At 36.1% G+C, this 26,865-nt stretch overlaps 1 protein-coding gene across 6 annotated transcripts in view; it reads left to right on the forward strand.

Moving 5' to 3' along the window:
* LOC148954043 (leukocyte elastase inhibitor A-like) overlaps window positions 1-26,865 on the forward strand; it is a 104,848-nt gene that overhangs the window by 17,470 nt on the left and 60,513 nt on the right. For all 6 annotated transcript variants that reach the window (XM_089085766.1, XM_089085761.1, XM_089085765.1 and 3 more), the window contains exon 2: window positions 14,952-15,061. In XM_089085766.1, the coding sequence (XP_088941892.1) occupies window positions 15,002-15,061 (60 nt within the window). In that variant the 5' untranslated portion in view covers window positions 14,952-15,001. The remainder of the gene's footprint in view (window positions 1-14,951; window positions 15,062-26,865) is intronic.

Below are 26,865 nucleotides of genomic sequence, written 5' to 3' on the forward strand. Positions count from 1 at the left end.
ATCAACAGAATTATTTAAAACATTTTATTGGATGAAGGGTTCACACCCTTGGGCCAATTGTGAGCCAGTTCTTACAGCGCAGGAAAAAAAAACTACGTTTGATAGTGGGGTAAAAGTGCTTTTTGAAATGATTCGTAAATTAGATTCAGGACCATTTAGATAGAATTATTTCGACGTGCAAGCTTGGCAATTCTTTCATTGTTGTATCTCAGTCACCGTTATTGTCATTTGAAGTGACTCACGGCTGTTCACCTAAATATGTAAGTCTCAATAAATCTATTGTTTTTTACTTGTGTTTATCTCATTTTATACGTCTGCATCTAGTCTAATAACAGGTAAATAGTTCGCATGTCTCCAAGATACGTTCCCAGGGAATCTGATCTCCAGATAGCTCGAGGAAAAGAGGTCATATTTATATGGTTACACATTTTATTTTCTCTCAATAATAGAGGGTGGCGCGGTTATAAATTTACTTCACTCCCCGTTGTTGTGGCGCAGGGCTCGATGGCACAATCTTTAGCGCTATAAGCGGTGCCATCGGAGAACTTATAAGGTGTAAGATCGCAGCTTTAAAGTACGATATTAGATTTGACGCGGTCGATATTTATGACCACAATTAAGCCCAGTCCTTTCTTATATAGCTAATAATCGCTATATAGCCACAAATTATTTTCATCGCTACAAATGGCGCGGTCGGAAATTGGAGGAATACTTGCAAACTAATTACGTTATAAACTTTGTAATTTGAATTTAATTATTGGAGAGATGCAGATACATAAGTAAAGGGTTTAGGCCTATAGCCACTAATCTACCACAGGGAACCCCATACGATATATCATAAAAGATATTGTTCTCTCTCAAAATCGGTTAAGTGAAAAAATAGATTTATTTCGAGTTGATTCAAACGCAAAAAAAAAAATATCTGACGACCTAAACCAGTTAATAATGGTGCAGAAGTCGATCGCGAAAAATATAGAAATAGTGAAGTCTATCCCGGAGTACAGTGGTCAATCAGATATTGACGAATACAATATCCAATTGGCCCAGTTTGTACAACTAACAAAAAGAGAGCTAGAAGCGTTAGTCAACATGCTCCTACTACGATTGAAAGGCCAGGCCTTAACCTTTCTAAAACAGACTGAACATACCAGAGGCAATAACGCCAACTTGCCAATAAATACGGTTGATAAATTGTTGAAAGCATTTATAGATAGATTTAGCGAAACCAGTTCCATACATAAATTGAAACACGGAACGGTGAGCATTAACTACTCACAAAATATAAGAGAATATCTTGATAATATACGCATTTCGGGAGAGGCAAAATACGGAAGAGGTTCTGGGCAACTGTATGAAAAAGTCATACTAAATACCTTTTTGCAAGGGTTACCCCCAATACTATATAGAGTGGTAATATCCAAAAATATTCAGACGTTGGATCTTGCAGTTGAAGAGGTAGAGCGATTGATCGAAGTCGACAGGATGGTCACAAATCACAGTAAAGCAAAAATAAATAGCCTAGGCGATTCAAATGCAAACATAAACTTCAAGGGCGATCAGGCGTCCCCCAATTTCTTTTCAAGGGATAACTCCCTAGTGCCACAAAGAAATAAAACGCAAGAACCCGCTAGGCAGAAAACAGTACGTTTTCAGCCTGTCAAACAATCCAATTATGAAAATAACCATACAATAATAAGATGCTATAATTGCAATCGACCTGGGCACATCGCAAGAGAGTGCCGTTAAGTCCCCAATCGCATACCAAGAATTGTTGTCGGTAGTACGCAAAATTACGGCAACCATTTGTTCGGAAGAACGAATTTTAGCGCCGGTGGTGCACTAGGCTACAGCCCACGACCATTTCGCCAATCAATAGCTTACAACGCGTACCAGCCAAATTTTTATAACCCTCACCCCAACAGAAAAATTACTTACCGATTTGAAAACCCAAATACTCACCAAAGCCAATGTAATGAAAGAAAGCTATATAGAAATCGCGAAAATTTGCCAACGGAACACGAAAAATTCTCAAACCGACGGCAATGGCAATCAGCGCCAGCAAGAGGCACCGACGCAGGACATCCACGTTACCATAATAACGCCGGCCAAATATAAGCTGATATACATCAATTACATATGTATAACGAAACTCACAGGTCTCAATAGTTATTAGAGGCACCGGACTATGAAATAAATCCCGAGAGACACGCTTCCAGTCCCTCAAAAATATGAATATAATCAAGAGGGTGCGCGGAATTTTTAATAGGTCCAAAACAATGGTAGTGCCGTCTTGTAGTGATAGTATTAACAAGTTACCTATATTTAAGGATTTTTGTGTAGAAAAAGTTTACTTTAAGGCTTTAGTTGACAGCGGAGCTACAGTTAATATTATAAACTCATGCATATTTAATATGTTGCCTCTGCATACTAGGCAACAAAGAAATTTTAGTAATCCCAATTTAACTAGTGTGACAGGGCATAAATTGGATGCAAGAGGTTCAATTTGCCTAAACGTAAAAAGGGACAATAGGATCTTCCCGACAAATTTTATAATATGCGATAACTTGCGAAAAAGGACGTGTTTAGTTCAAATCCAGGTTTTATCAGAGAATGATTTAAATAGATGGGAAAATTCTAAAAGAAACCTAGTTAACGGCATTAAAACTTCAAATAACAGGTATCCTCTAACTAAATCGCAATTTTAAAACAAATTTAATATGGATCATATTACGTACTAGTAACTTAAGAAAAATTTATGCTATTTATTTTGTATTTTCATATATGCATTTTCCGAATCTTATTATTATAGCGTATTTATACCGTTTTATTAAAACACAATTTTAAGGACTGATAATCCTGTTGCAAGACAGCCATATTCTCTGCCATATAAGCACAAAGAGTGGCTAAAAAATAAAATTCGTGAATTAGAAAAAAATGAAATTATACGCCAAAGCGTAAGTCTGTATAGTCCACCAGTGATATTGGTACCAAAAAAGAATGGTGACCTTATACTTGTAGTAGGTTATAGAGCCCTCAACAAAAAAGTAGTTAGCGATAAATTACCTCTACCAAAAATAGATGAAATTCTTTAATTAATTTCAAGCAAGAACAAAATTTTTACTTCTTTGGACCTCACCCAATGCTACCACCAAGTGAAAATAGCCGAAAAAGATGTCCATAAAACTGTATTTTCAGCATCTGAATGTGGTTCATATGAATACTTAAGGGTACCTTTTGGACTTAAAACAGGTTCAAGCGCGCTATGTAGACCCCTATTACCCCTGTTAAGAGGATTAAAGAATATCATTCATTTTGTTGATGATGTCATATGCGGGGGAGAAAACGCTGAACAACACTTAGCAACATTTGCTAAGGTGTTCGAGAAGTTCAGACAAGGCAATTTAAAATGCCGGCCTGAGAAAGTAAATTTATTTCAACCTAAAATTAAATTTTTAGGAGTAGTAGTAACACAAGGAGAGGTATCCCCTGACCCGGATAAAATAAAATGTGTTGAAAACCTCAAACCCCCTAGAACTATGAAAGAATTAAGAGGAATTTTAGGTCTTACGGGTTACTTCAGCAAATTCGTACGCAATTATGCTCAAATTTTGAAACCCCTCACGAACTTAACTGAAGGGAATTCCTAAAATTTTACCTGGTCCCAGGAAGCTCAAACTTCCCTAGATCGTGTCAAAAAGGTGCTCACTTCTGAACCAATATTATCACTTCCTGATTTCGAAAACGGAGAATTTGTGGTTACGACCGATGCTAGTTCGAAAGGTATTGGGGCTGTTCTTTCGCAAATAATTCCCATAGGAAACCATGATCCTTTCCAAGGACCTTCTAATCAAAAAAAATAGAAAAAGTTATATGCTCTTCGAGTAGAACTTTATCAAAAGGCGAAATTAGTTCTTCCGCCACAAACTTAGAATTATTATCTATAATCCACCACTTGGACAAATTTAGACCCTATTTAATTGGTAGAAAATTTATACTACGATCAGACCATAAAAGCTTGCAGTACCTGCGCACATTTAAAAACCCCACGGGAATTCTAGCTAGATGGATTATGAAAATCCAAGACCTAGATTACGAATTTGAACATTTAAAAGGTAAACAAAACGCAGCTTGTGACTTTTTGAGTAGATTCCCAGAAAATATTCCGTCGGAAGCTAAGGAAAATGAAGTTAACGCTATCAATGCTAAGAGCAAACATAAATGCAAGAAAAACAAAGTCAAAGACACAGTAAAGGAAAATAAGGTTAACTATTGACCCTTGTCGTTAGAAAATGTAATAAGAAAGCAAAAAAAGGACGACATGTGTGCTGCGCTTATTAAATATTTTGTAAATGACAGTGCTCTACCGGATAAATTCAAAACACTTAGAAAAGAGATAGATAATTTTTACTATGATCTTGGTGAAGAAATACTGTGTAGAATCGTGACTGCTGAGACAAAAAGAAATCAAACTTCAATAATACCTGTATTACCACAAAACTTAATAGCACCTGCATTTGAATGTTTTCATTCAGATATAGGTGGACATTTAGGAGTAATGAAAACTTTTCATAAATTAAAACAATATTTTTACATGCCGTCGGCAATGACAAAACTTAAAGAATTTGTAAGTACATGCGAAGCGAGTAACTTAAGAAAAATCTCCCCAGCTTATCCTAATCCTCCAATGGGAAGGGTCCCGGTAGCAAAGTACCCCTTCGATATTATCTCATTTGACTTATACGGGACGAGCGAAGCCTTGCCTGTTTCCAGCAGAGGCCATACTTGTATTCTTTCAGTTATAGACCATTTTTCCGGATTTACTTTCGCAAAAGCATTAAAAAATCAAGTTGCTTATGCCACAAGTAAGGCGTTAGCGAAATTATTTTTACAATTTGGCGTTCCAAATAAAATTTTGAGTGACAACGGAAGCAATTTTGTTTCAAAAGTAACAAAAGATTTAATGAGTTTTCTTAATACAGGGAAAATGGTGACAGCTCCGTACCACCAACAACCTAATGGTAAAATAGAAAATAGGCATAACATATTTTCGAACGTATTAAGTATTTATACAAAAGACAATAGGAACGACTGGGATCAATTCTTACCATATTTAACTAACGTAGTCAATACTGCTTATTCAGAAACAAATAAGGATAGTACATTTAATTTACTTTTTGGTCGTTATTTTAGAGTTCTCTAAGATAAAATCATCTATTATCGATAGCATTACAATAGCTTAGAAGACTTCACACACGAATTTATCAATGAAACAAGGAAAACGCACAAGATAGTGAAGGAAAAGCTAATAAAATGTAAAAGAAGCCAAGAGCTAGGAAATCAACCCAAAGTCAAGGGGAGTATAGATTTCAAAGTAGGAGATTGCGTGTACCTAAAGAACGAGGCAAAAACGGAAGGAAAAAAACTTTCCAACAAATATTCTGGACCGTACAGAGTAGTCAAAAAGTACTTTACTTTTACTATACTTTTAAAATGGAGAACCCCCGATAGCGGAAGAACTTACAAGGCGCATGTTAGCCGAATAAAAAGAGCCAAATTTCCAGGGAGATGGGTATCACATCCCCCCTCTACTGATTTGTCATATGCCGAAAATGAGCCCCCTAAATCAAGATTGGCAGAGCTAAAACCCTTAAATTTTAAACAAGATTATTTTGAAGATGACTGTGATGAGGAAAACTGAAGAATTTTTAGCAATGAAAAATCTAGTTGTTCCTAAGAAAAAATCCCTGATACCAGGATTTTTCCCTTAAATAAAAACGCCAAAAAGATCCAAAAAGTTATTCATCGGCAAGCGCAGGAGAACTAGATTACACAATATCTCCAAAAACCCAATTTTTCCCCGATAGAATTTCGACCCCTTGTCCCCCCAAAAGATTTCCTGACGATATGGTTTCCCTTGCAACACCAATAGAAAGGCCCCTGTCCTTACAGGAGGAATCAAACAGAGCTGTAGAAACCCCGGTATTACGGTAAAGAAAACTCCTCCCAAAGATTTAACTAAAACAAACCTGCGAGAGGCTATGGATTTAATATATTTCCCCATAAAAATGAGTCAAAGTACATTGCCCGAGAATAAAACTCCCAAGGATGACCAGCAAGGACAATATCATGATATAACTGTGTCCAAGGTCAAGCCTAAACAGTGGACGTCATGGAGAGAAACCCTAGTGCAAAAAATGCCCCTTCCCCCTGAAGATATGGCATTCAAAAAGTGGAGGAACCCCGCAAAGACTTTGGACTCCTCTCAAAGCTCTCAAGAATCTTTCAAATCTCCCGAGTTGAAAACTCAAGGCGAGGACTTAGAGAATAAACCTTCTACTTCAAAAGGAGTGGAAATTTACGAAGGAAAGGCAGGTGATGCCTCAAAAAGGGCCACCTCTAAATGTTCTAATCCGGATTCGTCGGAAACTAGTTCCGAAGAGTCTGACGACGAATCAGAACAAATAGTAGTTAAAGAAATAGGAAAATCAAGACCGACTTCAGCAGCCGCACACGCGAAACAAAAGAAATTAAAAGGGCAAGAATTTTTGAAAAAACAATTCAAAAAGTTTAATCTTATTTCGCAGGCAGAACCGAAAGAGAAAAACCGCAAGAAACCGAGGAGAAAATCATGACACAATCGGATAGAACGGTTAAATAACCTGACTGATTTAAATGCCTGTGATTAACGTAAAGACAAATTTCAAATCTCTCATAAAAATCAACTCATGATCCACCACAATACATCAAACAACTCGCACGTAAAGTTAACTAAATAAATATTAATGAAAAAAAAAAATAATAAAAAGAAAGATGTCAAAACATTGGTGATCAGAGAGGAAGGCCTAAAGTAGGAAGCTCGTGGTCGACTGAGAACGACAAGTGGTGTTGGACCACGTTTTGTGGGAAGCCTGGGGAGGAACTCCATGCAGCTTTTAACTTGTTGTGTGCGTGCTTGCCCTTATATTTTCCATGAACAGCCGACTTAAGCCCTAACCAAGGCATTTATTAACCACAAACTAATCTTGCCAGTGCAGAAGCGCCGAATTAAATAAATTACATTAAGCTATTGGAGATTTTAGTTATTTTAAGCCTCCATATAAAATAGAATGCCAGCGTCATTACTGGCAGCACGTTTGCTGATTCATGTGTTTCTTAATCTAGAAATATAATATAAAATTAAATTGTATATCGATTATCAGCTACGCTTTAAAATCTCAACCAGGTCAACCAGTCATAGAGGTATATCACGACCAGAATAAAGCTCGGAAGTCCTAACTTTACTTTCCTAACATATCTAATCCTAAAATATTTATTCTGTTTTACGCCTACAAATCAGTTCTCTTTGGCCAATGCCACAAAATGATTATATAATAAGAAATAAACTAAGTTAAAAAAATCAAAGTGCATTTGAAAAAAAAATAATAACAAAGCAGTAAAAAAACGAATCTTGCGAAAAATGGCCAAAATTAACGATCAATTAATTATAGAAACAAAAAATGAGATGAGGCTTAAGAACATCATCACAGTCCTCGCTGTTCACGCAGTGGCCCAAGATATTGTAAAATATGGAGTAATATTCAAGCATAAAAATTCATTGCTAGCTAGCCATGACGCATGGAAGATCTTTATGAAATTGGACCCAACATCCTTCGAGACCTTGTTTCAACAAGTAACAAGACTAGAAAGAAACACGAATGAACTCAAAGAATCGACCAATTTCTGGTGGAACATACTATTGGCCGTAGGTTTCGTATTCGCGACTTCCCTGACCATAAGAACCCTATTGACTTTTAATTACGGAAAAATCCTGAGACTAAGAAGGCGAAAACCAAGAGAAGAACACGGGGAAACAGCTGAAATGCAGAGGTTAAACCCGAAACCCCCCGAGAACGTCTAAGCCAAGAAAAAGGGAAGACATTAGAAAACGAGTGGGTATAGAGGTCTCCACTTGTTCTTGCTATGTCTTGTTCCCTCATTGTAAGGTTGTTTACGTAAAACCGTGTGGTTATGACGCTGCAACATGCGTTTCTTAAACAGCACGGACGTGCGTGAACAATGCAGGCATGAAATATGTAGTAAAATTATACCTCAAATTTAATCATGTAGAATAAACTCTGTTTAAATGGTTATTTTAAATCTAATGTAAAATTAACTAAGTGTTGAAAGAAGTTAAAATAAAGTGTATGTAGTAGTGTATATTAGAAAGCATAATAACAGACAACACTTAAAGTTAAAGAATTAATCTTTTATATCGTCGTTAGGCTGTAACAACTTAGAAGAAACTTCTATGTACTGAATTTCCCAATGGGAACTTTACATATATATTTCAACCAACATGATAAAAATTTCGTTTTGTGTACTAATATTAGTGTATTTATTTAACTCTGTCTAATAGCGTAAAAATCCCAATCGATGCGTGACTTATTTGTACTATGAGTATTTACTTTAAAGAACGTATGATTCTGCCTCGTTATTTTTATTACAGGAATTGGATTGACGCATTGGATATAAAGCATTACAATTAACTTTCTAGTGCAGATACAGCCTAGTAGTATCTATTTTCATCATACCTCAACCAACGTAGAGTACTCACCTTACACTCCAGTTAATTTTCATCCCAGCTTCGTCTAGGAAAACAACAGTTACCTTTGATCATTGTTTCTTCGACCACAAACCATATTACGTATCAGGTAACATTATATTTGAATCTCAGTATCCAGTGCTTTATCGAACTATATAATCACATAAATTCTGAGAACCCCATCGACCAGTACAAGATATAAGTACATAAATATCGCCTTTGATAATCATTATGGACCCATATAGCATATGACCGTATAGTCATGATATTTGATGACCCCAAAAACTATTTATGTGTCACAGAATTACGCGTCGAATCTCTTTCGACCATCTCTCGAAATCCACCCTATCCCCTCTGTGTGGAAAGTTCATATCTCTGTTATCCCATAAATGTTACGAGATAATTTCTAAAAAACGGACCTGAAAACCAAAATTAACCCCAGTGACCAATCCCTCAGTGAAAATATTCCCCTCCCACAAGTTAAATAACATATTGAAGGAGTCACTATAGTTTGATGTTGACCTGTTCCAAACCCAAACTTCCAAACCAAAATTCCCCCATGATTAACCTAGGAATCATCGCAAAGGTTAATAGACGCAAGCCATGAGCTAACAATTTTATAAGAGACACAAATGAACAATTTTATGCGAGAATAAATTCTCTATGTTCCTCAAAATATCCCAAAAATGATATGCTGAGAATAAAATAAACGCACACCCAGTGTTTGACCACTTAATGATGAGGGACCCTATGAACTATCAATAAGCAGGTGAAAATGAACCCCTATAGCATATCCCACACCTGCAGTTTGAAGTATCATTTTCCAGTTGACAATTAGAGAAAGCTCATCGTGTGAACACAATCGTGCTTGAACTATTCCATGAAGAAACCATAACGTAAGTGCTTTAAAAAATTTTGCCAAGACGGAAAGAGTGAAGGACAATAATCTACAACAGAAGGATTGAGTACACTAAAGACTCGAATGGTGATGAAATAGATGTGAATTTACATATGTTACCTCTTAATAACTTTGATAACTAAAAAATCCCAATATCCTATCATTAACGTTGCGTAGCAAACATCCCCAGTGAAAGTGTTTTAATGTTACCAGTGAACATGGTAAACCCAATATTGTGTGTTTTTAATCATTCTTGTTTGTAATGTTAGATGTCCAGTTAGAGTTATGTGTAGCGGTGTCGAGCTATGTAGAATAGGTAGAAAGTAGTGTGCCACATAGACAGCAAAATAAAAAAAAACCTTGTACAAAGTGAATTAAAAAAATATGTGAAGTTAGAATAGCCCCAACCTTGTTGGAAATGTAAATGCAATCAATGTTGGATTTAGAAGAAAAAAATCTTTAGTATAGTAGCTAGCCTAGGACCATAGATAATCTTAGTCCGGTAGATGAATTTTAGATAGGGACGTAGAATAAAATAAGAAAAGTAATAGAGAAAATTTTTAACACTCTTGATTAAGCCATAACATAAATATAAAATAATTATGTAGAAGAAATACTTAATAAATCGCGAACATTTTAAAAACCCAAAGGCAAGCAAGTACTCATGACGGGACGTCATTAATTGATGGGAAGGGTAATATGTACCGTGAATAAAATGCGATGTATTTAAAATACCAAAATAAAGTTCCTTCTTTCTAAAGATAATTCCGACTTCCTATAATTAAGTTAAATCTAGTTTCAAAAAATGAAAAGTCATCAATCATCAAAGAAAAAAAACCGCTGTTAGCCTCAGACAAAGAACGGCGCTATCCAAGCTTTGGATTTCGCTAAGAGAATGGGCAATAAAAAAGGTGCTACGCACAATATTTCTAAGGAAGTTTAAATGATAAGAACCGTGTGAACGTTTGAATCATCAGAAATATTTAAAACAATTTATTGGACGAAGGGTTCGCATCCTTGGGCCACTTGAGCCAATTGTGAGCCAGTTATTTGAGCGCAGGAAAAAAAAACTACGTTTGATAATGGGGTAAACGTACTTTTTGAAAGGATTTTTAAATCAGTTTGAGGACCATTTGGACAGAATTTTTTCGACGTGCAAGTTTGGCAATTCTTTCATTGTTGTATTTCAGCCACAGTTATTGTCATTTTAAGTGACCCACTGCTGTTCCCCCAAATAAGTAAGTCCCAATAAATCTATTGCTTTTTACCTGTGTTTATCTCATTTTATCCGTCTGCATCTAGTCTAATAACAGGTAATTAGTTCGCATGTCTCCAAGATACGTTCCCAGGGAATCTGATCTCCAGATAGCTCGAGGAAAAGAGGTCATATTTATATGGTTACACATTTTATTTTCTCTCAATAATAGAGGGTGGCGCGGTTATAAATTTACTTCAATCCCCATTGTTGTGGCGCAGGCCTTGATGGCACAATCTTTAGCGCTATAAGTGGCGCCATTGGAGAACTTATAAGGTGTAAGATCGCAGTTTTAAAGCACGATATTTGATTTGACGCGGTCGACATTTATTACCACAATTAAGCCCAGTCCTTTCTTTTATAGCTAATAATCGCTATATAGCCACAAATAACTTCCATCGCTACATTGGCTAATAGAAGCCAGTATTTAAAAAAAAATCACCATTAAAGCTATGGAAGACGTGCTACTTAAGTTGTATCTGACATGCAGGAATTTTCTCACCCTACAAGACTAGCTAAGCTGAAACTCCCAACCCTTGGGTATAGGAGAAGAAGAGGTGATGCCATTCTAACCTACAAACTAATGAAGACCTTCACTTTCATTATTATATCCTGTTGTTGGTCCTGATTCAAGCATCAGGGGCGATTGATTGAAGCATGTAAAGCAGTCTACCATAACCAGGGCTCACATACATTTCTTTTCCTCAAGGATTGTGGCTGATTTCCTTAGATTAATTGAAAAAAACTTTTCCACAAAATAAGTTTTTCAAAGAAAAGTAAAGAACTCCAATAAACCAAAAATGAGCAAAAATAAATCAATAATCTACCAAGCGGGAAACTACCACAAATCAGCATAGATAAATAAATGAAACTCAAAACGAACAGAAATTACAATAAATAACCGAGTCAAACTCAAAACAAGTTGAAATTAGCATGAGTAGGGCTTAAAATCCCTATGCCTTCCCAAGGCCAGATCATAATTTGCACTTTACTGAAAAAATATAAATGTTTTTACTTTTATAACGTTAATAAATCAAATAATATTAACATTTTGATTTCGAAATATCAGTATATGTATATTAAACTGACAATACACATTCGTTTGTATTTTTTTTCAGTAAAGTGAAAATTATGTTCTGGCCTTGGGAAGGCATAGGGATTAGGCATACACCCTTTTAAAAATCTGGACATAAATAGTAGTGTTGCATTTATTTTCATATCTCCTATAGTTGACCTAAAATAGAAAATTTGATACCATTCGCAAAAAAAATCTGTTTACTTTCTTTGATAGCTTGGATACACTTACACTATTTTGATTTGGTTAAATTTTAAAAGCAGAAGTAGCCCCGAAAGTTTGAACATAATACCCTCAGTCGTTCTTGGAATAGTGCTGAGATGCCTTATTGGGAATTAGCATTAACACAGTGCATTTTGATTTAATCTTAAGGCAACATTTAGTTTTTAAACATAATGGGCAAATGGGAGGGTGGGCGTGGGAGGGGGACTAGTTGCCCTCCAATCACTTTCGACAATTAAAAAGGGCATTAGCCCTTTCTATTTTCAATCGAATGAGCCCTTGAAGAAGTTCTTAAGACAAATCGAAGTTACAAACGAAGTGACCCGGCCTAAAAAAAAAAAAAAAAAAAAAAATATTTGCATATTGTACCCACATCGATCTCTACTGTAAAATGTCAAGCCTTCCAATCACTTTCGACTATTAAAAAAGGGCACTAGCCCTTTCAATTTCCAATCGAATGAGCCCTCTTTGAGTTTCTATGACAACGCTTTCTATAAACACCTTAAATGCCCCAAGAGCATAAATTACAACCATTGCCCTGAGGGCTGTGAGGAGGTTGTCATCCTCAAAGGCCTAATTTCCAGAGCTTTCAACTACGTTAAACAAAATGGCTATCTCAAAATTTTGATTGGATGTGTTTGTGAAAATGGTAGGCTTGAGAGAGGCGTTAGTTGGTCTCCAATTACCTTCAAGTATTAAAAATGCTACTAATTCTGTCAACTTCTAATCAATGAGCCCTTTTGAAGTTTCTACGACAACGCTTTCAAAAAAAACCTTACATACCCCCAGGGCATGACTTCCAACCCTTGCCCAGGGGGGGGGGGCGTTATCATCCTCAAAGACCTAATTTCCAGAATTTTCAACTACGTTGAAGGAAATTGCTATTTCAAAATTTTGATTGGATATGTTTGGGGAAATGGTGGGCGTGAGAGGGGGGTTAGTTGCTCTCCAATCACTTCCGATAATTTAAAAGGGCACTAGCCCTTTCAATTTCCAATCGAACGAGCCCTTTTTGGAGTTTCTACTACAACGCTTTCAATATAAACCTTATATGCCCCAGGGCATAACTTACAATCCTTGACCTGAGGGCTGTGAGGGGGTTGTCATCCTCAAAGACATAATTTTCGAAACTTCCAACTACGTTGAACAAAATGGCTATCTCAAAATTTTGATTGGATGTGTTTGGGAAATGGTGGGCGTAAGAGGGGGGTTACTTGCCATCCAATCAGTTTCAACTATTAAAAAGGGCACTAGTTGTTTCAATTTCCATTCGAATGATTCCTATTTGAAGTTTCTACGACAACACTTTCTATAAAAAAAAAACCGTATATGCCCCCAGGGCATAGATTACAAACCTCATCCTGAGGGCTGTGGCGGGATTTTCATCCTCAAAGACCTAATTTCTAGACTTTTTAACTGCGTCAAAAAAAATGGCTATCTAAAAATTTTGATTGGAGGTGTTTGGGAAATGGTGGGTGTGAGAGGGGGGTTAGTTATCCTCCAATCACTTTCGACTATTAAAAAGGGCGCAAGCCCTTCTAATTTCCAATCGAATGAGGCCTTTTTGAAGTTTATACAACATTACTATCTATAAAAACCTTATATAATTTCCGGACCTCTCAACTACTTTGAACAAAATTGCTATCTCAAAATTTTTATTGGATGTGCTTGGATAAATGGTGGGCGTGGAAGGTGTGTTAGTTGCCTTCCAATCACTTTCGACTATTAAAAAGGGCACTAGCCATTTCAATTTTCAATTAAATGAGCTCTTTTTGAAGTTTCCACGGCAACGCTTTCTATAAAAAAAAACCTTACATGCCTCCAGGGCATAACTTGTTAACTCATGGTACGGGGGTGCCTGGAAGCTTATATATTTAAAATCAGCATAACAATACAATTCTTTTGATGCATCTGTTGGTATCAAAATTCCGATTTTTAGAGTTTCGATTACTATTGAGCCGGGTCGCTCCATGCTTACACTTCGCTACCACGAACTGTTTGATTAAAATGCCCATCTCAAAATTGTTAACCCATGGTACGGGGATGCCTGGAGGCAAACAAAAGAAAAACTTCCTTTTAAGTTTGCCCCTTCCCAAGTTTTAAGGCGTCCTATACAAAATGACAGGAAAACAATAGACTTTGTTCATCACTCACTTGCAAGGTCTTAGTAGATTGCTGACGTAAAAACGAGGCTATTATATGTTGAAATTAAAAAGAGCTAAGAAGTCAAATTTGTAGCTCTATATAAGGTTGTAGCCCAGCGATAAGTTCTGAGCAGCTTAGACATCCTACTTAAAATACAAAGTATTGTTAATGCGAGAAAATAACAACTTCTAGATAATAAAGGTTTCTTTCATAGTCGAACCCATCTTCAATCCTGAAAAGGTGGCTGCGATCTTTATAAATATATGGAAATTGTATACTTACTTAACAATGAAGTTTAGACTTTCCTGTCTCCTAAAAAGGTAAACTAACAGAAGATGAGGAGTATAAATACAACTACTTTTTGATGATACTTTGAAAGTGAAATGACTTCCCCTTTTGTTCGAGTTTCCTTAGTAAATGAATTTCACCCTCCAAAACCGAATGCTGCTTATGTCTCCGGAAGTCAATACTCTGCACATAACTTTGCCTGTGAATTTAGATCCTGTTTTGTTTAATCTAAGCAATTCACACTGTAATTTCGATGATTCATCTTCCAAGCATTGTGATCTTTTCCTTATCGCTCAGAAATTATAACGAAGAGCAGAAAAGAAAAATAATTTAAGTCCAAACTTTTATCCTTTGTTGTTTTAGCTAATCAGTTAAAAGTGTATTTCCGATGATCTATCGTTCAGGCATTGTGTACGTTTATCTTTTCTTGGAGGTTTTCCTTATCGCTCAAAGTTTATCAGTTCTTGTAAAATATTTTTTTTTTCAGTCGTTGTTTTCATTTGGTGTTCTTTGACTCAAGTTCAGCTTACCGAAACGATGGACAAATCAAAAGCTGTGGCCCAAGGAATTTCGCAATTTACTATCAACCTTTATAATGTAAGTACTTTTAATATATTTATATTGAATTTATGGGGCCTCTGGGCCAGGTGCTCCTAAAATTCTCGTGATTTGCTGAGGCCTATATGCCTTTTACCTGCTGCTCTGACAAAGCATGCAACCCCCTGCCTGAAATATTCCCTGTGCCTGCTTCTTGGGAACATATCAATGCCTTTTCTTCGGAGGCCTGTGAGGAAATGCTCCCTTTCAAATGATATACGCAATATGGCGCGTGCCGCGGCTTGGCATGCGTAGTAGAACCTGGTGCAGTGTTCCAAGAATTGGAGTGGCGAATAGACCATAGAGTAGTATAGCAAAAGGTGGTGCCAGTGTGGCAAAAAAGAGGGTAAATCCTTAATTAAACTTGATTTTTAGCTCTGGAAACTTGAACGGCATGAAGGCTCCTGATGATTGGTTTTTATGAGATGCACCATTCACAGTGCTGCCTGGACAAGGAGCCATATGCCTTCAGGATTTTAGTGTTTTTTTTTTCACCTGGTCACTTCCTATGAAAGGGATGGTCGAAGAACCTTCGGAGTTGGCTTATTTAATTGAAAATAGAAATTTATGGTTCTCTTTCTATGACTAGAATGGAAGCTAAGCCCTTCCTTTGCCTTTTTTTACACATAGGTTTTAAAATTGATTAATTAAAAAACCTTCCTTAAAGAAGTTTTTCAAAGGAAACTCAAGAGCTACATAAAACTAAAGACGAGCAGAATTAGTTTTCAAAATCAAAATGGACAAAACTCTCTATCAGTGAATAAATGATACCCAACACGAACAGAAACTACAATGAATAATCAAATGCCGCCGAAATTGAGCCAATATTACCATAATAAGAAATAGGACTGATGCTCTGCAGGTCTTGTGACTTGTAGTCATGGATACTCATACTGTCTTGTAATTTATTTGAACATCCCCTTCAGTGTACCCTAAAAAATTCACCCTAGTACCCTTGGATACGTACTTTGGTTGATGTGTAATTGATTTGGTGATAAATTTGTCCAGCTACTTTGAAGGTGAACATATTACGACTATTGGTTCTTTAATCATCGCGTACGTTGAACGAAGCTAAAGCACATCACGATTTCAAGTTTCGGATTTTTGTCTGGAACTCTTTATCGAGCAAGTGACGTCCTACAAAGGAGAGAAAATGGAGGACTTCACAGTGAATACATACAACCCTGAAGGATTCCAAAGACTTTTAGTTACCAATTACATAGTTTATTGCATTTTTTCACTTTTTATTCTCATGTTGTGTTGTTTTTGTCTTTTTATTTAGATGATTTAACTATATTTTTTCTCTTTTTTTCCTTTTTCTTTCCTTTTTTCCTCTTTGAGAAAGGCTCTCGGATGTGGAGCTGAAATATTCGGATTTTTTTTTAAATTAATGTTTTGTTGTTGTTTTTAGTTCGTTGTCACTACTTTATTTAAATTAAACCCGTTTTTCTCTCTTAAATTCTCGTAAATGACAAAGCAGTGTCGTCTAAGAAATTATCTAACCATACTCGATGTTGGGGATGAAAAGTACGTAGAATTTGACTGATCAAAAGAGCCAGACTTCGTAATAACTGTAAAAAAAAAAAAAAAATAGAAACGATAAGTATTATATTAAAGAACAAACTATAGTCAATAGTAACTGAAATATTAAAATAAGTCATCAATGCATGATGATGCAACACACACTTATCTTTCGACAAGATAACGTAACAAAAATATCCTTTGAAAAGTTGCTTCCCCGGGATATGTTGCCATATTTGACTGAAATCACTGCCAGATTGTCTGTGATTCGTTTTTTACTATTACAACTAAGAAAAAGCCATATGCTTTTTTCTGTGTATAATTATTTTCGAAAAAATCTGTCTCGTCAAGCACCTCAAGAGGAAAATTGTCAAGGTTAAGGTCAATAATATATTCATAAGAGTATTATAGTAAAAAACGTACTATAGCCCATAATAACCAAACTATTAAAATGAAATGCAAATTCTGACAAAATTCGGTATAAGAAGGAGGCTCGTTAAGCCAAAGTTTGAGCAGTACTTTTTGAAATAATTTTAGAGTGCAATAAATATAGTTAACGGGAAATTAGAAGTGTTTTGTTGCCATTAAAAACATTTGAACTGAAAAATTTTGTTAATTCATGCAAATACACATAAAAATCGGTTTAATTGTCGAGGCACTAGCTAAACTTAGGTACTGAAAATTCATTGCTTTATAAATAAATGTTAAGTGTATATGTGCCACCCAAGCTGCTAAATTGGCACATACCATGGCAGCACAAGGGGCGGATCCAGGATTTTTTTAGGGGGGGAGGGTGCAAAATAGGTTGATCCAATAAACTTGCGTTAGGAAAAAGTTTAGCTAACGCAAACTTGCCTTAATTAAGTGAATTACAATACTTTAGACTACGTTAGGGGGGGGGGGCACTGGGTAGCATCAACCCAAAAAGACTTTCGACATTTCTTTTCAATGGAGATGGATACCCAACTCGCAAGACCAGACAGGCTTGATTAATTCTTTCTCTCCCCTTTCTAATATTTTGTACCCTCTTCTGCCTTTTCCGTTTTTAATATTTCAAGGAGCTTAAAACAAAAAGGGTTGATTTTTGTGATTGCAAATAGAAGACTTCTCCAATACCCGACCAGCATTACAAACATAGTCAGGAGGGAAAAAGCTTTTCTTGCAAACTGTTTTCCACTTTGAATTTAATGAAAATTACATTAACTGGGCACGTTTATATGGCTTATGAAACATTCCAAAATTATTCTCTTGAACGAGAAACTACTGATTTGAATAATTTTGAATTAATTTTGCATATTTAATTCTCGTGGAATTTTTTTGAGGTAAAATCTGATTGGATCCTATTTCAAAGTGAAATTTTACCTACATCCTTGGTAGGCTATGTCAAGAATCCAGGCACTTGCGCAGGAATTTGTTTGGGGGGGGGCAAATTCTTCAAATCCTTAATTATGTGAGAAGTATCAGAAAACTATAGGAAAATAAAAAATTGTGAGATTTCTGGGGGGGGAGGGAGGCAGGCCTGTAGGCTCTCTCCTCTACGTGCGTGCCAGCAAGAATCAATCGTAATCCTTTTCTTCAAGCAGTAAAGCAGTTTTTGTTTTTAACAAAGCGTTAGTTGTTTTTTTTATTTCGTTTCACCGAAATTGTTTCTGCTGAGCTTTTATATATATATATATATATATATATATATATATATATATATATATATATATATATATATATATATATATATATATATATATATATATATATATATATATATATATATATATTAATCACGCTAGCGGTAAGATACGATTTTATGTGACACTGTTGGACTTAGTTCTAGGTAATTCGCTCATTAGCAATTTACATATAAATTGAAATTTCCATAAATATCAATAGGATGTTAACATCTCCCTCTTCGGTCTTTTTTTTCATTTTCTGGCTTCTAAGGGAGAAAGGGCAATGCTATGGAAGGTATAAGACTTCATTAAAAATTATTTTATTCTATGCACGAGAAATCTTAGCATAGTCAGTATTTTTCAATTAGCCAAATTAACTTTCGAGGAGTAAAATATTTATATGGAAAATGGCAATCTAAAACATGTTATTTAATATTAATTGTAAAACTGAGACGCATAGCGCGTTTGACAACCCAATAGACTCGATCAGATAGTCTGATTTGTTTCTTCATATTTAAATGCTTTCTGGTTTTTTTTTCCATTCGATGATAGTTCATTGGTGCAATAAGCCCAGGGTTGCCACACCACGGTTAGTTACTAAAGTGCTACAATTGCTCAAGTTTGCGTGCTACACAGTGATTTTGGTGCTATATTCAATAAATTGACTGTAATAGTGCTAAAATAGCACCTTTGTGCTATTTTAGCAACCCTGAACATGTGCTACAGTGCTACTCATAGCAAAATAGTGCTAAAATAGGACTTTCGTGCTACAGGTGGCAACTTTAAGCAAGCCGCCTTTTGTCAACACAGCTAAGCTAATTGTTTTTCAACAAAATTTATTGAGAAATTCAATACCCCATTCTAGGACGTCATTGTTTTTTTTTCAGTAAAGTGCTAGGTTTTTCGAATTTTACAAAATTGAGATATTTTACAAGTCAGTTTATTTGAACCAATATTGTAGATATATGTGTGTATGTATGTATTTCCAAAAAAAGCCACCGGGCTAAAGGAAAAAAAAAACAGGACATAAACATAACAAAACCAACAAATAAACACAAATAAATTAAAAAGAAAGAATTATTTATATATGAATCTTCACGAAAATATTTATAAAGAGATACATCTTTCACGATGTATCAGCCCTTCATCTACATACTTAGCGAAATTCCTTAATGTCATTTTAACTCGTGATCCTATAATCCCTTCCACCCACCTTCTATGTGCCAACACTAATGAAAAACACTCATTTCTCAGATCCGCCAATTCCTTACAATTCCCCAAAAAATGAATAATATCCTCATCATCTTCGCCACACATCGGACAAGGGACTGTGTTAACACTATGACCCCTAAATTTCCTTTCCCTTTCCCCAATATCAATCGGCCCTTAAATTCAAAATTTATTTTATTCCTTCCCCTTTCAAACTAAACTTAAAATATACTTCTTCCCCCCACGTGTCCTTCACCGTACTATATAGACTCAGAGATCCCGGGGCCTGCCACTGCTGTATTCCTTGCTCATGTAACCTTTCTTTTACCTTATCAACCACTGTATCCGAATTCGATCCCTGACCTTCATTCCAAAATACAAATATCCTACTTCATCTAAAATTTTCTTAATGTCTTGCGGCCTCCCTACCTCTATCTCATCCTCCAACAAACTAAAATACGCTTCTTTCGCTAGCCTGTTTTTACTTCTTAAAATTTGTATCCAAAAATTCACCATTCCTATTAACTTATCTTTTCTTAGCCTACTTAGTCCTAAATCCCCCTCCAGTACAGCACTGTGAGTGGATTTATTGGCCCTAAAAACTCTCTTAAAATAATTTCTTTGTATTCTCTCCAACTCCTAACTTTCTCTAAAACCTCGATAATTTCGGAGACCACACTGCCTTTCCATGACGATAAAATAAAAGTTCAAAATAGGGATAAAATCCTTTTTAATAGACAGTGTATAGAAAATTCACAAAAATACCAGATATTTCGGTCACATATACAGTGACCGTCATCAGTAGTAAACAGTTTTACTACTGATGACGGTCACTGTATATGTGACCGAAATATCTGGTATTTTTTGTGAATTTTCTATACACTATCCCTATTTTGAACTTTTATTTTATCCTCTAAAACCTCACAGCTCACACCCGTAATGCATAACCGGGAGGAGTTTAGTCCTAAATAAATATTTGTATTGCTAAGTCCCTAGTCTTTCCAACCTCACTTTCTAAAATTAAATTCATACACATATTTCCCTTTTGTACTCTATGCTTAACCTCCTGTGCATACTTACCATTCCAAAAAAACTCAACCCTCTAATTACACGAATTCTTTCTTAATCTCTATAAAACACCTTTAAATCTAAATTCATCATTTTTCCTTAATTTTCCACCTTTTCTAAAAACTACAATTACCATTTTCTTCTTATTTAATTCTAATTTACAGGCAGTCCTATCTCCAAAAGTTGCTTAACTAGCATATCTCTTATCACATTATCAAAAGCCCCTCTTACGTCCAGGAACGCTACGTAAATCCTACCCCATCTATTCGTGATTCCTTTTCTAACTATACTGTGCAAAATAAAAACCTGCTCTATTGTACCCCCTTCTTTCCTAAACCCGCCCTGCTGCTCTATTAATTCTTCCCTAATTCTTCTAGCCATTTTCTTAGCCGACTATCTACTATCTTACAAAAAATATTACTAACTATGGGAGAAATCTGGATCAGTCGGTAATTCGAGAATTCTTTGCAGTTTCCTTTTTTATCTAATGGTACAGTTATATATGTTCTCCTTTCTATTGGCCAGCTGCACAATAAAAATATGTGACTTAAAATGAAAGGTAAAACGGGTATCCATACTTCTTTTGCCTTTGTCCATACTCGTAGTGGAATTCCGTCTCTACCTGTAGCTTTTCCTTAGCCGATTCATAGCCTCCCATATCTCCTGTTCCGAATTTGTTGGTGCTATCAATTTCGTGTCTCCTTCTGTCAGGGGTCCAAAAGGTATGATTTCTGGTAAAATCTTTTGGAGATCATTCCCCATTTTGTTTACGTTTACCGATTGGGTCTTGTGGTGGTGTTCCCACTGTAGAGGTTCGAACGAATATGTCTTTTGTGCCTCTCTTTTTAGTGACTTATATACATCTTTTCAGAATTGATGTGTATCTTTTTCCCTGAATCGTTTAATAAGTTCTTTTTCTTTCTTCGGTGCATCGCATTGTTTTTCTCTCTCTTATCACCTTCTTATACCGCTTTCTATTCTTTCTGTAAATTCTTAAATTATTCTCTATTCCTTGTAGTTGGGATGAGCGTACCTTCCTCAGGCTCTCTTGTACAATGAGTCGAAGACTCTCACACTCATAATCAAAAAATGTTTTCGTCGATTTCTTCTCTTTCCGTAGTTCGCATATCCGCCTTAGCGATTCTTCTGAATTGCATACTGCTTCACTTACTTTGCCCACTTCAACTAACTCAATAACCTTCTCCATCTCTTTGTCTACATTTTCGTTTCCTACATTAATCTTAAATGAATCCATGATAAATATCTACTACTCTCTCTATTATTACATTCTTTCTTAAATCTTGTACACTTTTTTACGAAACCTTTTCTATAACCTTATTTTTCCGTTGATGATCTTCCACTCTGACCTCTAACAGCAATGGCAAATGGTCGGAGCCAACTATTTCCAGAACCTCAAAATCCGCACAGAACGACAAGAGACAACCATCACCTAAAATATAATCAATTAAACTTGGGTTCTTACCCGACAAACATGTAAGGTCTCCTATCCCCTTATCCTTTCCAACCCTCCCATTAACCAAAATCAAACCATACTCCCCACAAAAATGTAAAAGCTCACTTCCCCAAGTGTTCTTTCTCCTTCCCTTGTCCTTTGTATGACTTCCCCTTAAATTCTCCAAACTTTATTCTTCTTGAATTGAAGGATCTACAAAATTAAAACCATCACAAGTTTCACGTTGTTCCAAAAAAATCCGCCGTGTACGCGTTATAATCCCCCACCAATATAAATCCCATGCGCGGGTACTTCAAACGTAGTGCAGCCATTTCCTCAGACAGAAGTTTCCAAGTATCTTTGTTGGAATATGAGCTAGACTGAGGCGGTAAATATACGGAACCTAACATAATATACATTACTGAGCACTTTAAACGAAGCATAATCCCCTCAACATTCTCAGGTTTACTAGGTGGCCTTTTAACTGAAGCAATCGTTTTATCTTTCACGATAGACCCCCGTACGTTCTACTATTTCTACCTTTTTTTTCTGTGTGCTTAAAACTGTTCATATCCCTCAATATTCACACTTTCCTCTACACTTTTCCACGTCTCTACAATACCCAACACGGTCAAAATCATTTGTTTGTTTAATCCTTTCCAACTTTTTACTTGTGACACCTTGAATATTTCAATGACCAAACAAAAAACGTTGAAATTGTTTCCCATGGCCGGCGAGTTCCTATTTTTCACTGTTTTTTTTCTATCATTCTTCATTCTTGCTGCCTTACTTGTCTCTTGTTCTACACTACTGTTGAGGCTTAGATCTTGTTTATTCGAGTTCTGATAGTCGTTATCTTCGCCCTCGCTCCCAAAATCTGATCCAAGTTCTGACACAACAGCCTCTATTGACAAGGATCTTATTCTTGTGTCTTCTGATTGAGACTGGGAACTGCTTGTTCTTTCCCTGGGAGTTTTGGAGCTCGTCCTTTCCGCTGGATTGTTTGCGGTTTCTACCTGAGTACGTTGATTATATGATCGCATAGTTCCAGTTACTCTATCATACTCGTAAGTGGTTTCATTAACTATTAACTTCATTCTCTTTCACTTAGGTTTCAGGTTCTTGGTGTGTGCCTCTTGATGTATCGGTTTCAATTTGTTTCTAATCTCTCGTCACAAACACTCGTTCGTGTCTAAAAACTCTCCCGTTGCGCAAAACAATGTCTCTTTGATACGCATTTGAAAACAGAATAAGTATAGGACGTGGTCCCGATTTTGATGGCAATCTGAAAACATCCTGTAAATCGTGAGGCCAGATATTACTTTGGGGAACCGTTCTTGCAAGATAATGTTCTTCTTTGAAAGAAATATCGGCTTTGCTTTCCTGCAACCCATACGTTACTAAATTCTTGCTTCGAGCTTCCTTCTCGAGAATTCGTATACGAGAGTACTGGAGTGTACTTAGTTTCTCTGTGTTTTGGACTCTAGTTTTTACTGTAGATATTTCTGATTTTATTACCGTTATTTCAACTCTTAATTCATTTGACAAATGTTGTATTGCCCCGCTTGCTGAGTTTTGAGCCTCTTGCAGGCTATTTAGCTTCAAATGCATCACTTGTAACTTTTCGAATACTTCCTTAATCGATGCTAAAATAACTTCCGTTATCTCGTAGCCTAATAAATAAGCAAAAACCTGAAACTTACTCGCAAGGGGGGTATATATTTGTTAAGCCTGTTTGTTTCGCGCGCCTACTGTTTCTCAGGTGGGATAACTGTCCGAATATCCATAAATCACACTTTTTTGTTTACTTCTTTCGACAGAAAATAATTAAGTTTTTATTGCTCACAGCGAGCTTATCACTTCCACTTATCTGTTGAAGTTTGTATTGTAAAACTTCTATAATTGCTGAATTAATTAAAGTTCATGGCAGTGAAATAATGAATTCCGAAGGGAGTTTTGACATTCAATAAGTCCAAAAACAGGTTCTTTCACTTTGAAGACTGCATGAAGACTGCATATCAGTGTTGCCACTACGAATTTTCAAAATTGGGAAAAAAGTGTAAAAAAACCTGGGAAATTTGTCAAAAAATCTTTGATCACTTTTAGAGCGTGCTCAGGCCTTCTTACTACAGTTTACTTTGGGTACTCCAAAGTAGCAACGCTAGAATGTTACTAGCAAAGATATTTAAACCTGGGAAGATCTGCCTCTGTCCCGAAAACACGTCATGAAAAAACGAAAGGCATGCTACTTAGTGGCCTGTCCTTTGCAGAATTGACATTAGCCCTACCTATAAATTAATCTAATGCTTGTTCAAATTCAATAGATGGCAGAATGATATCATCGAGAATGTCAACAGAGCGAAATTATATATCGATACCGCTATCTATCTTAGTTGAAAAGTAAAGAACAATCATGGAGAGTCATTTTCACTTCGATAATTGCATTAGTTATGCGAAAAAGATGGGAGTCGTTGATCGTCGGTAGCTATTAAGGATCTTTGTGTGCAACAATGTCCGAAAGGCTGTAGTTACGAAATGTCTATGTTGACCTACGATGACCTGCATGGTTTAAAAAGTTGAAAATAATATTGTTCAATCCGCATGGGAAAACGTGTGATCACCTCCGCGCGGTTTTCTGCATTGTGTAATTACACCTTAAGGTCAGACGCATAGGATTTTCCTTAAAGACCATGTGGGAAAATTAGGCCTTAGAAAGGTTTGGATATTCGTGTTCATGTGAAAGCTTTTGGCGGCGAAACCTTTTTCTGGGTTTTTGAAACCTAACTGGGGATTATATTTAATTTCAATTTTTTACGGGTGATTTCCGGTCACATTGAATCAAAATTAAAATTACCATATTTAGCTCCGTTTTTTTCCAAATTCTCTGAAATTTTTTAATTCAAATTTCAATTTGCTTAATTTTTATTCGAATTTTTTTAATTCTAATTTCAACTTCGTAATTTTAGTTGAATTTTTGTTTGAATTTTAATTCTAATTTTAATTCGATATGACCTGAAAACCTCCTTTTTAAAAAGCAAGAACGACATAGCCTATCAAACAAACTTACTGCTAGGATTTTTTCCCTGAATCCAATGGGAATTACCAATTCCTATGACAGTCACAAGCACTAAACGTCATTTCGTCGACAAGGAAAATCCGTCATTTCGTCGACACGTCAACTCTTCGACAGCCGTAACATCGACACATCAGTTTATCGAAAATCACAGTCGCTACCTGTCTCAACGTCGACAGTCATAACATCGACACGTCATTTCATGGACAGTTTTTCTTAGATGAAATGACGTGTCGATGTTATGGCTGTCGACGTTGTGACGGGTAGTGATTGTGACTGTCGATGAGTTGACGTTTCGATGTTATGACTGTCGACGTTGTGACTGATTTTGTCGATCAAAAATGACGGATTATGTCGATGAAATGACGCTTTTTTGTCGATAAAATGACGGTTTTGTCGATAAAATGACGGTTTTTGTCGATGAAGTGACGGTTAGCAAATGTGATGGATTTTTTTCAATATCAGTAAACAACTATAATAGTTAAATAGTTTTCTTTAATAGTTAGAGAGGCTAAGTCCCAAGGTCGAACCTTCAAAGGAACAGGGAAAAAACAGGCTGTGGGGTGCACAAGTACCCAAAGGTCTAGCCACGTCTGAACAAGAATATCAACGTAGTAAGATTGGGGGTCCCCAGATGTGCTACGCACAAACTCTAATATTATTCTTTCAGTATCTGTTTAAGGGAAGGCCAAAAGAACATTTATGTGTCACGCGAAGGATAACGTATTCCATTGCCAATTTATTCTGCTTTCAAAGTGCTGAGACCATAGCTTGCAAGTCACAGATATATTGAGAAAAAACAGGTAGTCAATGGAAGTAATGCCGTGTTTAGACGGACCAATTTTGCATGAAAAATCGACCGTTTTCTATCGACATCGCTTTCGAACGTGACCATAAGAAATCGGCCGATTTTTGGCAGAGAACATGAAATATTCAGAAGTGGCAGTAAGAAATTCACAGCAAAATGTTTCAAAATTTTACCCTCCTTTTTTTATTTTCATAATGAATATCTGCTGGGTTATAGAGAAGCTTGTACCCTTGAACAAGGGTGACCAAGTCAGTAATTTTGATTACATAATCTGACATTTAAAATTTTTACTCTCCAGTCAGCCGATTTCTTCAAAATCGACGAGCGACTAGGAACTTTCCTTAGAAGAAAGTCGGCCGTTCTTTGTAAAAACGGCCGTTTTTATCGCCGAATAGTCAATTATTGACGAATAATCCGTATGTCTAAACACGGCCTAATTACGGATTAGTAGCATAGATCAAAGATAATTTGACGGGAAGATATTGCACTGACCATTTTGGATGGTTCTGGAAAGCGTCCAGAACTCAAAATATCCAATCAATAGATGGTGTAGCAAACCATTAATATATGGCTCGTTCTATGGCTAAAATATGGGAAGTACGACCAGATCGTAGTAAGTGCCGAAGATTTCAACAATAGTTGTCTGTTGTCTTTATCCATACTTTATAGATAAAGTATAGAAAGTCTGAATAATAGTAATTGTAAACCTGAGAAAGGATGGCAATCAAACAACGAAAATGAGTGCGTCTAATTCATGTGGTTTTATAAGTAATGGAATGGGAATGATCTTCATGTCGGTGGAATCCCCATATCCTTCCATATCTTTTCACATGGATTGTTCTAGCATCTACCTTTTTTATGGTCAAGTAAATTTATCAGCATACATGGCCTGACCGCAATCATGCCCTAATGGCAGCAGAATGGCAGAGGGATAGAATCTGAATTGAATCTACAAGTAAAAATTAATTAATATGGATTATTATACAGTTGAGTATTTTCTAGGACATT

The sequence above is a fragment of the Artemia sp. Qi Xiang Cuo genome, chromosome 3 (genome assembly GCF_049724085.1).
Source record: "Artemia sp. Qi Xiang Cuo chromosome 3, ASM4972408v1, whole genome shotgun sequence".
Classification (NCBI taxonomy): domain Eukaryota; kingdom Metazoa; phylum Arthropoda; class Branchiopoda; order Anostraca; family Artemiidae; genus Artemia; species Artemia sp. Qi Xiang Cuo.